The sequence below is a fragment of the Natator depressus genome, chromosome 1 (assembly GCF_965152275.1).
Source record: "Natator depressus isolate rNatDep1 chromosome 1, rNatDep2.hap1, whole genome shotgun sequence".
NCBI classification, from domain to species: Eukaryota; Metazoa; Chordata; order Testudines; family Cheloniidae; genus Natator; species Natator depressus.
This window is the reverse complement of record NC_134234.1, coordinates 138,720,582-138,735,661: the sequence shown is the minus strand read 5'-3', so window position 1 is coordinate 138,735,661 and position 15,080 is coordinate 138,720,582. Positions and strand designations below refer to the sequence as shown.

Here is a 15,080-nt window from a genome sequence, read left to right as displayed (position 1 = left end):
GAGAACAAGCAAGCCAGATCAGCCTTATTTTGGGAATGGGCCAAAAAGTCTGGCCAGCTGTTGGGAATTAGAACAGATCTGTTCTCCAATTAACTTTTTTCCAGTTAACCTAGAAGCTTTAGAGCACTTCTGTCATATCATTCCTTTAATAGAAAGGTTGAACATGGAAGAGATTTTCTCTGTGCCATTACACATGCTTGGCCATCAATCACCAGAGAGGATGTACTATCCAGTGTTCTCAGGAGGACAAGGGTTATCTCTGGTTAAAATGAGTAACATAACAGACTTATTTCCAATTTTAAGATGCCCATTTACCTCAGCAAGATCAAGAGGAATTGGCATTAGCTCATGACATAATATTTTATGCAGATCCACCATCCTTCCTCCATTATAGGCATTAATTACGCACTGTAGTATGAGACTGTCAACTTGCATTGTGACTACCTTGTCTTTGTTTTTCTTTTTCCAACTGCATGGAGGGAGGAAAACATCAGAGCCCTTGTCTTTCTCAGTGGGTCACGGAATTTGGTATGGGGACTTAGTTTCCCTGGTTTCATGAGCCTTTCCTGAAGAAAGTTATTCAGTTGCTCCTAGCCAAATGTTTCCGCATTCAGCAAAATTCTCTGTATCGCTTCTGTGGCCAAATCTTTTGTTGCAATGTTTTGCAGTGTGTTGGTAGTGAATAATTTTAATCTTTGAAGTGTCATTAATACTTTCTTTTCATCATCATAATCATGTTGCTTTTGTACTGGTGTGGATTCATTGTAACTCATTTGGTCATCAAGCCCAAGACTGAACGGTTTTCTGGTTTGGGCTGCATTTCGGGCGTGTAGATTATACGAGAGAGCCCATCTGCTGAGTGCTGAGGCCATTCCTGTGATTCCTCTAATTCCTCCTTTCTTTCAAGTGGCATTGAGCCACGCTTGGGAATGGTCTGGGTCTTCCTGATTTGAATCTGTGGTTGGAACCTTTCACAACCCAGTTGCCTCTGTAGAACTCTTTAAGTACTTCCAGAGGGGGCTGGTTCATTTCTGCTAAGTACACAGATCCCCATCAAGCATAATTTGTGTGTTCATACTGGTGAAAGAACAGAAGTATTCTTTTGAAGGCATACAGGTGAAGCTCCCAAATTCCATCTCATTGAGCTCTGGGGAAGAGGAGGAGGATACACACATACTACCACCAGTACTGCAAATTGAGATGGTTGTCCATGTTGCCCAGCACAAATGATGGCATCTTGTCACAGAAAGTTGCAGATGACAGAATAGACACTAGGTTATTGTAATCTTCTTCCGCCTCAGATTTTGCAACATCCAGGAGTTTCTCTTTGAGTTTTTGTTGTGTTGCTATAGATAGGTCAGAAGTTGTGGTAATAAGAGTTGCCACACTGCCGTGTAGAGTGATCTTACAAGCATGAGTGGCTTTTGCATAATTTTTACCAGAAATTACATGCTCTTATCATTTTATCTACCTGAAATGCCATTTTCAGTCTACATGCTCAACAGTCCAGAATCATGTGTATTCTGCCCGAACATTTTTAGGAAGTTCACTGATGTATGTAGACCTCCTAAGCATGTAATCAGGATATCTTTACATTCTGGTACAGTCCATTCTAGGTCCATCAGAACAGGGAAGAGTGCTTGATCAACATGTTTCTGTTGAAGATAATTAGGGCTGTTGACTGATCACAATTAACTCACGCGATTAACTAAAAAAAAATTAATCACAATTAAACAAATTAATTGTGATTAATCACACTGTTAATAGAATACCAACTGAAATTTATTAAATATTTTGGATGTTTTTCTACATTTTTAAATATATCTATTTCAGTTACAACACAGAATACAAAGTGTACAGTGCTCACTTTATATTTTTTATTACAAATATTTGCACTGTAAAAATGATAAAAGGAATAGTATTTTTCAGTTTACTTCATACAAGTACTGTAGTGCAATCTCTTTATCATGAAAGTGCAACTTACAAATGTAGGTTTTTTTTATTGCATAACTGCACTCAAAAACAAAACAATGTAAAACTTTAGAGCATACAAGTCCACTCACTCCTACCTCTTGTTCAGCCATTCTCTAAAAGAAGTAAGTTTGTTTACCTTTACGGGAGATAATGCTGCCCACTTCTTAGTTACAGTGTCACCTGAAAGTGAGAACAGGCATTCACATGACACTGTTGAAGCTGGCGTTGCAAGATATTTATGTGCCAGATGCGCTTAAGATTCATATGCCTCTTCATGCTTCGGCCATCGTTCCAGAGGACGTGCTTCCACGCCAATTACGCTTGTTAAAATAATAATGCGTTAATTAAATTTGTGACTGAACTCCTTGGGGGAAAATTGTATGTCTCCTGCTCTGTGTTTTACCTGCATTCTGCCATATATTTCATGTTATAGCAGTCTCGGATGATGACCCAGCACATGTTGTTTGTTTTAAGAACACTTTCACTGCAGATTTGACAAAATGCAAAGAAGATACCAGTGTGAAATTTCTAAAGATAGCTACAGCACTCGACCTAAGGTTTAAGAATCTGAAGTGCCAACGTCCAGAATCTGAGAGGGACGAGGTGTGGCACATGCTTTCAGAAGTCTTAAAAGAGCTACACTCTGATGCAGAAACTCGGAACCCAAACCACCAAAAAAGAAAATCAGCCTTCTGCTGGTGGCATCTGACTCATGATGATGAAAATGAATATGCATCAGTCTACGCTGTTCTGGATGGTTATCAAGTAGAACCTGTCATTAACATGGACGCATGTCTCCTGGAATGGTGGTTGAAACCTGAAGGGACATATGACTCTTTAGTGCATCTGGCATGTAAATATCTTGCGACACTAGCTACAACAGTGCCATGCAAATGCCTATTCTTGCTTTCAGGTGATGTAAACAAGAAGCAGGCAGCATTATCTTCTGCAAATGTAAACAAACTTGTTTGTCTGAGCAATTGGCTGAACAAGAAGTAGGACCGACTAGACTTGTAGGCACTCAAGTTTTACAATGTTTTATTTTTGAATGCAGGTTTTTTTGTACATAATTCTATATTTGTAAGTTCAGCTTTCATGATAGAGATTTCACTACAGTATTTTTATTAGGTGAATTGAAAAATACTATTTATTTTTGTTTTTCCAGTGAAAATATTTGTAATCAAATAAAGTGAGTACTATACACTTCGTATTCTGTGTTGTAATTGAAATCAATATATTTAAAATGTCCAAAAATATTTAAATAAATGGCATTCTATTATTGTGTAACAGTGCGATCAATCGTGATTAATTTTTTAATCGCTTGACAGCCCTGAAAATAACATGTGACTTGTGCAAATCTTTTTACCACAGTATTCAGTGCATCAGCTTCATGAGCGGGGGACCAAATGATAGGCATGTAACTGTATTCAGTTAATGGTGACAGCGGCAAAGAGTCCTGTGGCACCTTATAGACTAACAGACGTATTGGAGCATAAGTCAATAGGTTAATGGTGAGTTATTGTTACTGTGCTTTTCATTAAAACTTGGCCAGTCAGATTTTGCATTTTCAAATTGATGTTTGAGGGAAAGTGCCATATCCTGTGCTAGTGTTGTCAAATCTGACTGGCAATCATTAAACCATCTCCCAGGACATCTTCATTGAATTTTGGTTCTGCTGTGCCTTCTGTGATATTAGTAGGAAAGATATTAAATATCTCTCCTGTACTTTGTTTACTTTTTTAAGTAAGTGACAGTAGCCATGTTCTTTTTTGTATTTACTTATCTTAAAGTACAAAATTCAGCTTGGTAAACATTTTCAGATTCAGCACATTCAAATTATGAAAGAAAACATTTACCAACTTTTCCCAGAAATGCTTTTTTCTTTCATTAATATCAACTTATCTGGGAATTTGGTCTGCTCTATCAGGAGTAGATCTGACTTTTTGTGCTTGGGTTACCCAGGTAGCTTCCTCTGTCCTGAATAGCTGGGACAGAGCGGTGTTTGCACTACTGTTCCTTCTCTAAGCCCTTTCGGACTGTTGTTCAGACTGCCTCATTTCCTTCTCTGTTGCTATTACTACCTGCTACCTCTGCTGGAGCTCCTCTTCTTCAAGAAGCAGAGAGAAAGCATGAGGAAGGAAGGCAGTGGAGTGTGCAGGGGGAAAGAAGGATTCAGCTAGAAGCAATGGATTCAAAACCTCATGCAGGAAAGGGATAAGAGATAAAAAGAGGGAGGAGACATCAGGGAAAACCTCACAACTCAGGTAGAAGGGAGGAAAGAAAGTAGTGCATCATGAGGAAGAGCAGGCTTATTTTCTTCAGTGGCAAATGGCAAAACTGAACCCACCAGACATTTTCAATTATACCAAATGTGAGTTACCAAGTCATAAGGCTTCCCCCCAAGAAGACAAAAGGTAAGGGAAAACAGTGCTTGTTAAAGGAGGGATGGTTGGTGTAGGGCAACGTCATAGTTTTTGATAGATTCAAATAAGCATCTAGTGCTTACCTGAAAACCCCAGGGGGTTTCCCTTTTCTGGTTTCACGTCTCTTATATCTCCTGCTGCACCTGGGGCTAGATCTATAAAAGGGTTTAGGTGCCTAAGTCCAAGATATAGGCATCACTGAGATCCTCAAAACTCCCACTCAGCTGCTGCCTAAGTCTGTAGACCCCTAGGTACCCAAATTTCCATTGTTAAAGCCCCCTAGGTATTTAAATAGCAGTGTAGATGGTGAGGAGCTGCTTAGGTGAAGAGAGTACAGGCACACCAGAACGTGAGGGTATATACCCTACACAGCTCCCTACATGCCCCAGCAGTGCTTCCTATCTCTGTACTGGTTTTTTTTAAGCAGCATAGTGTCCCTCTGCCTTCCCTTTGGCAGAGCTTTTCCCTGTTGCAGCAAAAGTCTCTGGCGATGGGAAGGCAGTAGGAAAAGGCTCTGGCAGCTCCCTGCTGCTGGAGCCTTTCCCCACTGCAGCAAAAGGCTCTGGCAGCAGGGAGCTGCTAGAGTTTTCTCTGCCACCTCCCCTCTGCCAGAGTCTCTTTGCTGCGGTGAAAGGTTCCAGCAGTGGGAAGCTGCCAGAACCTGTTCTTGCTGCAGCAAAAGGCTCCGGCAGCAGTGAGCCTGCTGCTTCCCCCTGTCAGAACCTTTCATTGTTGCATGTAGCTGCGCAATGCAACGTGGACACAGCCTGCTTTTCAATATCACATGTAGCTTCACATACCTTACATGGTGCCACCACTGTAAACCAAGCCTATGTTTCTGCCAGGTTGCATGCACCTAAGCCCTAGTATGATCCTCAAACTAGGTGCTGCCCTTCTTCCTAAATCCAGTAGGCATGCTCAGATCAGGTCTAAATGCACAAAAAACAGGTGGTGGCGGTTGTGGTGGTGCCCTCCTTATAACTTCTAGCCCAGTGGTTAGGATGATACTCTGGAATGTGGGAGACATGGATACAAATCCTACCTCCGCCTTAGGTGAAGCAGGGATGTGAACATGGGTCTCTCCCTTTCCATGAGATTGCTCTAACCACTGAGCTATAGCACAACCACTCGCTCTCTGGCCCAGTGCATATTCAGTTATTTTTATACAGTGGAAACTTAAAGCTTCAATAGAGAGACTGAGAGGCACCCCCCACCACCACACCCCAAAATTCCCTAGAGCCCAGTGGATAGAGTACTCTGGTAGGAGGGGGAAAACCCAAGTTCAGATCCCTTCTCTACATCAGGCAGAGAAATTTTAACCTGGGTCTCCCACATCCCAGGTGAATGCTTTAACCACAGGTCTAGAACTTATCAGGGGATATGTGGGGCAGTACTACCACCTCCTCCGGAGTTTTTTGCAAGGAACAACTTGGACACCTAACTAGGAGAAGGTACATGGCTCAGAATCCCGCAAGCCGAGATAGGCACCTCCCTGTAGCCTGGAGGTAGCCTAACTCACTTTGAGGGGTGAGCTTAGGACCTACCATTCTCCTCAGCATATTTATTGACTAACTTAGGTGGCTCCACACTCAACGTCCTGGCTTATGTGGATCCCATTCTTAAGTGTCTGTCTCTCCTTGTGCATTGTATAGGGAGTGTAGGTACCTAACTTGGGGCTGTGGATCCCACTGGGTGGCCTAAAAGTTAAGTCCCTTTTTAGATCTAGCCCCAGGTGCCTAGTTGGAGACGGCCAAACTAAAACGAGTCCAGCAGTGTCATCCATCCAGGATTCAGTAACACATCCAAAATCAGGGGCTTTATGCTTTATTAAGTGGATGGTTAAAGTATTATTTACTGCCATCTTCACATTAATAATTGTGACCTGAAGAACAGTATTGTTATCCACCAGCATCCCATCCACCTGAAGAATTTTCTACATTCTTCCAAAAGATTATTTTTTCTTCCTCTCAAGGAACCAAATCTTGATTGTAGCCAGCATCCCTGTAAACATTGGTGAGGAGTGTTTTGTGTGTTTGTACAAATGAAAATATCTATCTTCAGTGTTTAGAAAATATTTATTCTTACAAATTTGCTTGGTTTTCTAGATTATTGACAAGAGCAAAAGAGATCCAACAGAGGAAATTGAAATCCTACTGCGCTATGGACAGCATCCAAATATTATTACCCTTAAAGATGTAAGTAGACCCCAAAAGATTCATTCTTTGATAGTATTATAAAAGTGTTTTCACTCTTCATTTTGTATCTGTGTCAAAGAACAACATGCATGTTTTAGATGTATCTAAAAATGTTCTTTTGTCTAATATAAAGAGTAAAATGGTACAATTTCAAATGTCTTAATATGCTTTTGCCAATATTTAATTTTAAACTAAAATAGGTAATTGTTAAAAATAGTCCTTTTTATTTGAGACACTCAACATAGTAGACAGTTTATTAATATACAATAAAATATGAATCACAATCTGATTGAAATTACTAATTAAAAGAAAAATGTCACTGTATTATGTAAAAAAGACAAGATGAAGGGAAGGGGTAGGAGGGAAAGTTAATAAATAAAGGTCCAGTGGTCATTCAAAAACACTTCAGGGGTGTAGAAGTAATTAGGTATTCTTCAAAGTGGGAAGAGATGAATTAATATGGATTTATGGGGAGGTATGTTCTATTCCATCCAGGTTCTTATACCATGCTCATTTCCATAGCTGCACACCCATAGCCCAGTCCAACAGAGACATGACTGTCTGCCAACCTAAGACATGGTGGGATCCCTAGATGATATTTGGTATTCAGTGTAAAGAATGTAGAGTGGGCGTAATATCTTCACAGTTCCTTAAACCAGTCAACAGATTTGCTGTTGTGGTCTGAACAAGCTGCAGGTGATAAAGAAACCTTGCTGTAAGCCCGTTTAAGAGGGAACTACAATAAGAGAGCCATGTGGTGACAAGGAGATGTATACAGGTGAATGGTAATTGGGATAAAATGCAACATGGTTTTACAAAAGGTAGATCATGCCGGACCAACCTGATCTCCTTCTTTGAGAAGATAACTGATTTTTTAGATGAAAGAAATGTAGTAGATCTAATCTGCCTGGATTTCAGTAAGGCCTTTGTTCCAGTTGAGCACAGAGGAAAGTGGTTTTATTCAAGTACTTTCTGGATCCACGAAAGAATGTGGGATGTAGACAGCTATTAGATCTCAGATGTCTGAACACTCTGTGAAACAGCAGAAATTCAGGATGGTGACTCTCACAGCTATAATCCCCTCTCTCATTTCTGCGGATTGGTTTGTGACTGTCGACTGAGATGCCAATTTTCATGTTGCAGTTCACAGAGGTTTCTTTATTTTTGTAGTCAGCCACGACCACTACTGATATCGCATCCTCCCTTTGGGCTTCTCCTCTGCCCCAATGGTATTCTCAGAGATCATGGTGGTTGTAGCTGCCCACCTTCATCATTTAGAGAAAATTGTCTTCTATTACCCCAACATTTGGTTGCTCAGGGGCCAGTCTTATCCAGAACTATGGTCAGCAATAGAAAGAATAATCTTGTTGTTCCACAGACTAGCCCTCCAACTAAATCTTGAGAAGTCTGCTTTGACACCAGTGCTGCGGATAGATTTCATAGCAGCTTCTCTGGATGCGGTGACAGGCAGTGCTTACCGGTCTACCAACAGATTTCTCACCCAAAAGACACTCATCTCAGGGATTTCAGCTCAGCCCTGAAACCTCAGTAAGGAATGGTCTTCGGCTATTGGGGCATGTGTCAGCATGTGGTGTTGTAATTCAAAACACCAGGTTACATCTTCAATACCTTCGGTGATGACTCAGGATAGTCTATATATCAAACAAGCACAGTCTGAACAAACAAGTGTCTATCCAAGTGGGTTCTGCAGTCACTCAGCTGGTGAAAGGACCCTTCCAAAGACTCTGCAGGAGTCCAGTTTATTGAGAAGTCCCTTACCATCACGACAACATCAGATGCTTCTCCCTTCAGCTGGGGCCTCTTAGTTCAGGGCAAGTGGTCATCCCAAGAACAGTTTCTCAACGTCAACCTTCTAGAAATGAGAACAGCTAGCAATGCTTGCTTTCACTTCCTTTCTCTGAGCAGATCCAGGTCAGTCAAGATCTTGACAGACAATATAGCCTGCATGTTTTATATCCGTTGTCAGGGAGGAACATGTTTTTCTTTAACTCTGTGCCGAAATAATAAAACTCTGGAATTGGTGCATAGCCAGACAGGTAGTCTCTCAGCTTCTTACCTTCTAGTTGTTCAAAACACCATGGCCAATAACCTGCTCAGGCAATTTTCCCAAAATTACAAATGGGATCTAGACTCAGAAACTTTCAACAACATATTCTTAACTTGGGGATTTCAGAGGTAGACCTTTTTGCAACTATCCATCCCCAGAAAAGTGTCAGAAATTTTGCTCGAGCATGACCCTCAGTCACTGGGCATGCCTTCCTCCTCTTGTAGACAAGAGGCCTTCTTTATGCATATGCACCAACACCATTACTTTTGAAAGTACTGAACAAAATCAAGCAAGACAAGTCCCAGGGTCATTTTAATTGCACCAAGACTAGTTTGGTATCCTTACCTCATTCAAATTACTTCTCATCTACCAATGAGACTTCCAACCCATTGCTGTCTGTTGTCTCAGCATGCCGGTCAGATGCTTCACCCCAATCTGGAAATTCTGAGACTATAGGCATGGAACACCACTTGTGTACCCATCAGCAAGTCTCTCCCGTTCACTCTTCTCTTTCCACCATCCTTGACTACCTGTTGGAATTAAAGACATCAGCTCTCGCTAGGAGTTCTGTCAAGGTTCATTTGTCCACAGAAGGTTTTCAGTGTTTGCTCAACCCACAGCCTCCAGTTTCTCAGAGGACTGATTAATCTTTTTCCACAGACTAGAGAATCTACTCCAATAAGGGATTTGTACTTGGCTCTTAATTGCCTTACGAAACACCCCTTTGAGCCATTAGTTACATGTTTGTTGCTTCATTTGTCCATGAAGACAGCTTTCTTGGTGGCCATCACTTCCACCCACAGGGTTGGAGAACTGGGGACTTTGATGGGAGACCCTCCTTCTACAGTGTTTTTCAAGGAAAAGGTATTGTTCCGACCACATCCCAAGTTTCTCCCTCAGGTGTCTGAATTTCATATTAAGCAGACTGTTCATCTCCCATTTTCCCCCCCAAAAACGACATCAGACTAGACAAGAAGCTGCCTTTTGTACCCTGTATGTCAGAAGGGCATTAGCTTTCAAACTCGACAAAACCAAACTGTTCTGAAAGTCTTTTAGACTCTCTCTTCAGTTGAGGACAGGTACAAAGGATGTGCATTCTCCACCCAAAGAGACTCAAGATGGATCTCTGGAATTATTATTGCATGTTATAACTTTGTTGACATTCTGGAGTAATAAATAGTTCATTCTGCAAGGTCACAGTTTACATCAATGGCATTAATCAAAGACATTTCAGTTACTGAAATTTGCAGCACTGCAACTTGGATCTCTGTATGTACTTCCTCCAACTATTATGTTCTGGTTCATGCCTCTAGATCAGATGCTGCAATTGGCAATGCAATATGAGGATACTACTCAGGAATCACCTGAAGTGGAGCACCCACAGGGGTATAGATGTGCATGTGCCATGCGCCTTTGATCTGAGATTTTCAATAGCAGTCTGTTCGCCCACAAATGCATGCTACACATCTTCGTTCCCTGATTGGAGGATATACAGGGCTGCACAAGCAAACTGCTCTCAGTTCCTTCTCCCACAAAGGGAATTCTGAAGGGGGGGGAAGGAGGGCAGGTAGAGGAGCACCGAGAGGAACACATATCTTGAATAACTCCAGTTACTGCACAAGGTCAATAACGTCTCTTCAAGTAGAGTCCCTGTAGGTGCTCCACTTCAGATATCAAAGAACTCTGGTTACTTGCACAATGTGAGTAATACCTCTCCCCATGAGGCATCATGGACCCTTAGAAACATTCAGCTTAACATTGAATTGACTCAAAAAGAAATGTTTCAATGTATTAAAACAAAAAATATCAGTTTGGGAATGCCAAAACAAAACGTTTCAACATTTTCAATTCTTTTTTTTCACATTTCTACTTTTAATTCAGATTTAGGATGAAAACAAATGTAGAAATATTGGAATTTCCCACAGGATGGAAATTCCAATTTTCACGCAGCCCTGGTTATGTTTCACCTTAAAGGTGGCTGCATTGGACTGATGGATAGTAAGGACACTATTTTCCTTGCAATTCAGCATCCTCAGATTTTGGGGGGCACTTCTTCATTTTACATCACAATATGTGCCCAACTGTGGAAAAAACCTTTCCAGCAGTTTTCAGTACAAACTACTTCCTGGGAATGGACCGAACTAAAAAGACACTTGTTCGTGAAATTCAGACACTTGTTCGTGAAATTCATTTTCACTGATGTCAAGAAAAGCAGAATTGTGAATAATGTACAGCCAAATGTTGAAGGTGAATATCCAAACTAATATTTGAAACACTGGTTACTTTTACCCTTCTCTACTGTTCACCAAACAAGAGCCTTTCAGACGTTGAAAGCCACTATCAGTGTAGCTGAAGGAGGACATCCAAGCTAAGATTTGAAATACTGATTACTCTTACCATTTGAGATCTGTAATGATGCTATGATAAAATGTCCCCTTTTCCATTTTACCTGAACTAGTATGTACTTACCCTGGAAGAAATCAGCATCGGTTTTAGATCTGTAAAATTTTACCATTTTAGTGTCCAGAATTATTTATTTTCTGTTTTTTACATTTTGTATAACATTAATCTTATTTTTAGTTACTTGAATTAATTCATTCAGGAATTTACATTGAAAAAAATTAAATAATTCTTGCTTTCTGGGAGGAACTCAAATTTTGTAATTTGTGTTTTCAGAAAATCATGAGCCTGTAAAAACTAGGGAACTGATGGCTAAGTTAACTCCTATAGCTTTTTCTTCTGTATTTGGAAGCAGTCTTATTGAAAAGCATATTTTCTACAATATGAATTTTGTTTTCTCATCTCAGTTATTATTGATAAAGCAAATAAATGAAAAACAAAAACCCCTACCTAACTGATATTAACTATACTGTAGTGTATTTAAAGATACAGAAATGTCACTTTTAAATACTTGAGTAACTAAACTTCCTTCACTTTGAAAACCAAAATTTGCTAATTTTGTTAGCCTATACTATGCAATAATAAAGTGTAAACTATAATTGCTTTAGAGATTGAGAGGAGAAAAATAAAAATGACGAGATTTCCTCCTGATTCATTCATTAGCTAAATACACAGTTTTATTTTACTAGCACCAAGGGATACCTCTTTTAATTTAAAAGCGAAACAAAAGTAATTTTGCTGTTTTTGGCAGATACTATAGGGCAGGGATGGGCAAACTTTTTGACCTGAGGGCCACATCTGGGTATCGAAATTGTATGGCGGGCCATGAATGCTCATGAAATTGGAGGTTGGGGTGCAGGGGGGGTGAGGGCTCTGGCTGGGGGTGCAGGCTCTGGGGTGGGGCTGGGGATGAGGGGTTGGGGGTCAGGATGGTGCTCCGGGCTGGGACCGAGGGGTTCGGAGGGCATGAGGGGGATCAGGGCTGGGGCATGTGTGTGGGGGGGTCAGGGGTGCATGCTCTAGGGGGCGCTTACTTCAAGCAGCTCCCAGAAACAGTGACTTGTCCCACCTCTGGCTCCTTTACGGAGGCTTGGCCAGACAGCTCTGCATGCTGCCCTGTCCACAGGCGCCACCCCTGCAGCTCCCATTGGCTGCGTTTCCTGGCCAATGGGAGCTGCAGGGGTGGCGCTTGGGGCGGGGGCAGCTTGAGGAGTCCCCTGGTTGCCCCTATGCATAGGAGCCAGAGGAGGGAGATGCCACTGCTTCTGGGAGCCGCACGAAGCAGGGCAAGCCCCTGACCCAGCACCCCGGCGGGAGCTTGAGGGCCAAATTAAAACATCTGGAGGGCCAGATGTGGCCCCTGGGCCGTAGTTTGCCCACCCCTGGTATAGGGGCAGATAATGCTAACATTTTGGAAATTTTATATTGAATCATAGGACTGGAAGGTACTTCGAGGTCATCTAGTCCAGTCCCCTGCGCTCATGGCAGGACTAAGTATTCTCTAAACCAGTGGTAATCCACTGGCGGGCCGCAAGACAGTTTGTTTACACTGACCGTTGGCAGGCATGCTGCCTGCAGCTCCCAGTTGCCACAGGCCACAGGTTGCCCCCCACTGATTGAAACCGTCCCTGACAGGTGTTTGTTTAACCTGCTCTTAAAAACGTCCAGTGATGGAGATTCCACAACCTCCGTAGGCAATTTATTCCAGTGGTTAACGACCTTGACAGGAAACTTTTCCTAATGTCCAACCTAAACCTCCCTTGCTGCAATTAAGGCCATTGCTTCTTGTCCTATCCTCAGAGGTTAACAAGAACAATTTTTCTCCCTTCTCCTTGTAACAACCTTTTATGTACTTGAAAACTATTATCATGACCTCCCCCACCTCCAGTCTTCTCTTTTCCAGACTAAAAAAAACAAAACAATTTTTTCAATCTTCCCTCCTAGGTCTTGTTTTCTAGGCCTTTAATAATTTTGGTTGCTCTTCTCTGGACTTTCACCCATTTGTCCACATCTTTCCTGAAATGTGGTGCTCGGAGCTGGACACAATACTCCAGTTGAGGCCTAATCAGCATGGAGTAGAGCAGAAGAATTACATTGCATGTCTTGATTACAACACTCCTGCTAATAAATCCCGGAATGATGTTCGCTTTTTTTGCAGGAGTGTTACACTGACTTATATTCAGCTTGTGGTCCACTATGACCCCAAGATCTTTCTGCAGTACTCCTTCATAGGTAGTCATTTCCCATTTTGTATGTGTGCAACTGAATGTTCCTTCCTAAGTGGAGTACTTTGCATTTGTCCTTATTGAATTTCATCCTGTTTACTTCAGACCATTTCTCCAGATCATTTTGAATTATAATCCTATCTTCCAAAGCACTTGCAACCCCTCCCAGATTGGTATCGTCCGCAAACTTTATAAGTGTACTCTGTCATTATTTAAATCATTGATGAAGATATTGACCCAAACCAGAACTGATCCCTGTGGGACCCCACTCTTTATGCCCTTCCAGCATGACTGTGAACCACTGATAACTACGCCCTGGGAACAGTTTTCCAAACAGTTATTCACTCACCTTATAGTAGCTCCATCTAGCTTGCATTTCCTTATTTTGTTTGACAAGGTCATGCAAGACAGTATCAAAAGCTTTACTAAAGTCAAGATATACCACATCCCCCTTATCCACAAGGCTTGTTACTCTGTCAAAGAAAGCTATCAGGTTGGTTTGACACAATTTGTTCTTGACAAATCCATGCTGACTGTTCCTTATGACTTTATTATCTTCTAGATGTTTGCAAATTGATTGCTTAATTATTTGCTCCATTATCTTTCCGGGTACAGAAGTTAAGCTGACAGGTCTATAATTCCCTGGGTTGTCCTTATTTCCCTTTTTATAGATGGGCACTGTATTTGCCCTTTTCCAGTCTTCCATGACTTTTCAAAGATAATCACTAATGATTCAGATATCTCCTCAGTCAACTCCTTGTGTATTCTAGGATGCATTTCATCAGGCGCTGGTGACTTGAAGACATCTAACTTGTCTAAGTAATTTTTAACTTGTTCTTTCCCTAATTTAGCCTCTGATCCTACCTCATTTTCACTGGCATTCACTATGTTAGACGTCCAGTCACCACCAACCTTCTTGGTGAAAACTGAAACGAAGTCATTAAGCACCTCTGCCATTTTCACGTTTTCTGTTATTGTTTTTCCCCCCTCACTGAGGGAATAATGAGGGAATGATTTCTCTAAAATTACATTTCTGCATAATAAGAGGATCACTTAATGAAGGTTTCTTTAAAACAGAAGCCAAATTTTGAAGGAGATTAAAGTTAAAAGCCTGAAGAAGTGCAATAAAAATGAACTGTGGTATTCAAATATTAATGCTTTCAAGGTGCTTCTACGCAGTTTATAAGCTGCAGTGCCCCCAGCTGGTAAGATGGATAACTGGTTAGTTGTTTCAGCAGACTAGAACGTAGTTGTAGCCAAGCCGTCCCAGGATATTAGAGGGACAAGGTGGGTGCGGTAATATCTTTTATTGCACCAACTTCTGTTGGTGAAAGAGACTAGCTAAAAGCCACACAGAGCTCAAGAGCTTGACTCTTGGACCAGCTTCTGTTGGTGACGTTAAAGATAATTACCTCACTCACCTCATCTCACCAAAATAGAAGCAGACTAAATGGACATAAGCAAAAGCACTTAAACAATTTTTCATAGTGAAAAATACGGGATGAAGTCTTAATGGACTTCAATAAGCTTTTTAGAATAGTACGTGTGTGCACAATATCAAATTTGCCAAGAAATGAGATAGGAATTTATAAATTGACTTTGATTTCCAAATGCTACAATGCTAATTGTGTCAATAAAATATAACAGATTATTTCATGCACTAACTGCAGTGTCCCCAATTTATTATGTAAGATGAATCTTAAGTTATTTTATAATGCCCTAAAACTGATGCTGATATGGCTGATTTCTAGCCATTGCTGCACTTTTTTGTGGAATAGTTACTTGATTATGAAAT

The 15,080-nt window shown here is 41.2% G+C and overlaps 1 protein-coding gene across 3 annotated transcripts in view; it reads left to right on the top strand.

The window, feature by feature from the left end:
- Positions 1-15,080, top strand: part of RPS6KA3 (ribosomal protein S6 kinase A3) — a 129,033-nt gene that overhangs the window by 94,853 nt on the left and 19,100 nt on the right. For all 3 annotated transcript variants that reach the window (XM_074968007.1, XM_074968000.1, XM_074968015.1), the window contains one exon: positions 6,503-6,592. In XM_074968007.1, coding sequence (XP_074824108.1) covers positions 6,503-6,592 — 90 coding nt within the window. The remainder of the gene's footprint in view (positions 1-6,502; positions 6,593-15,080) is intronic.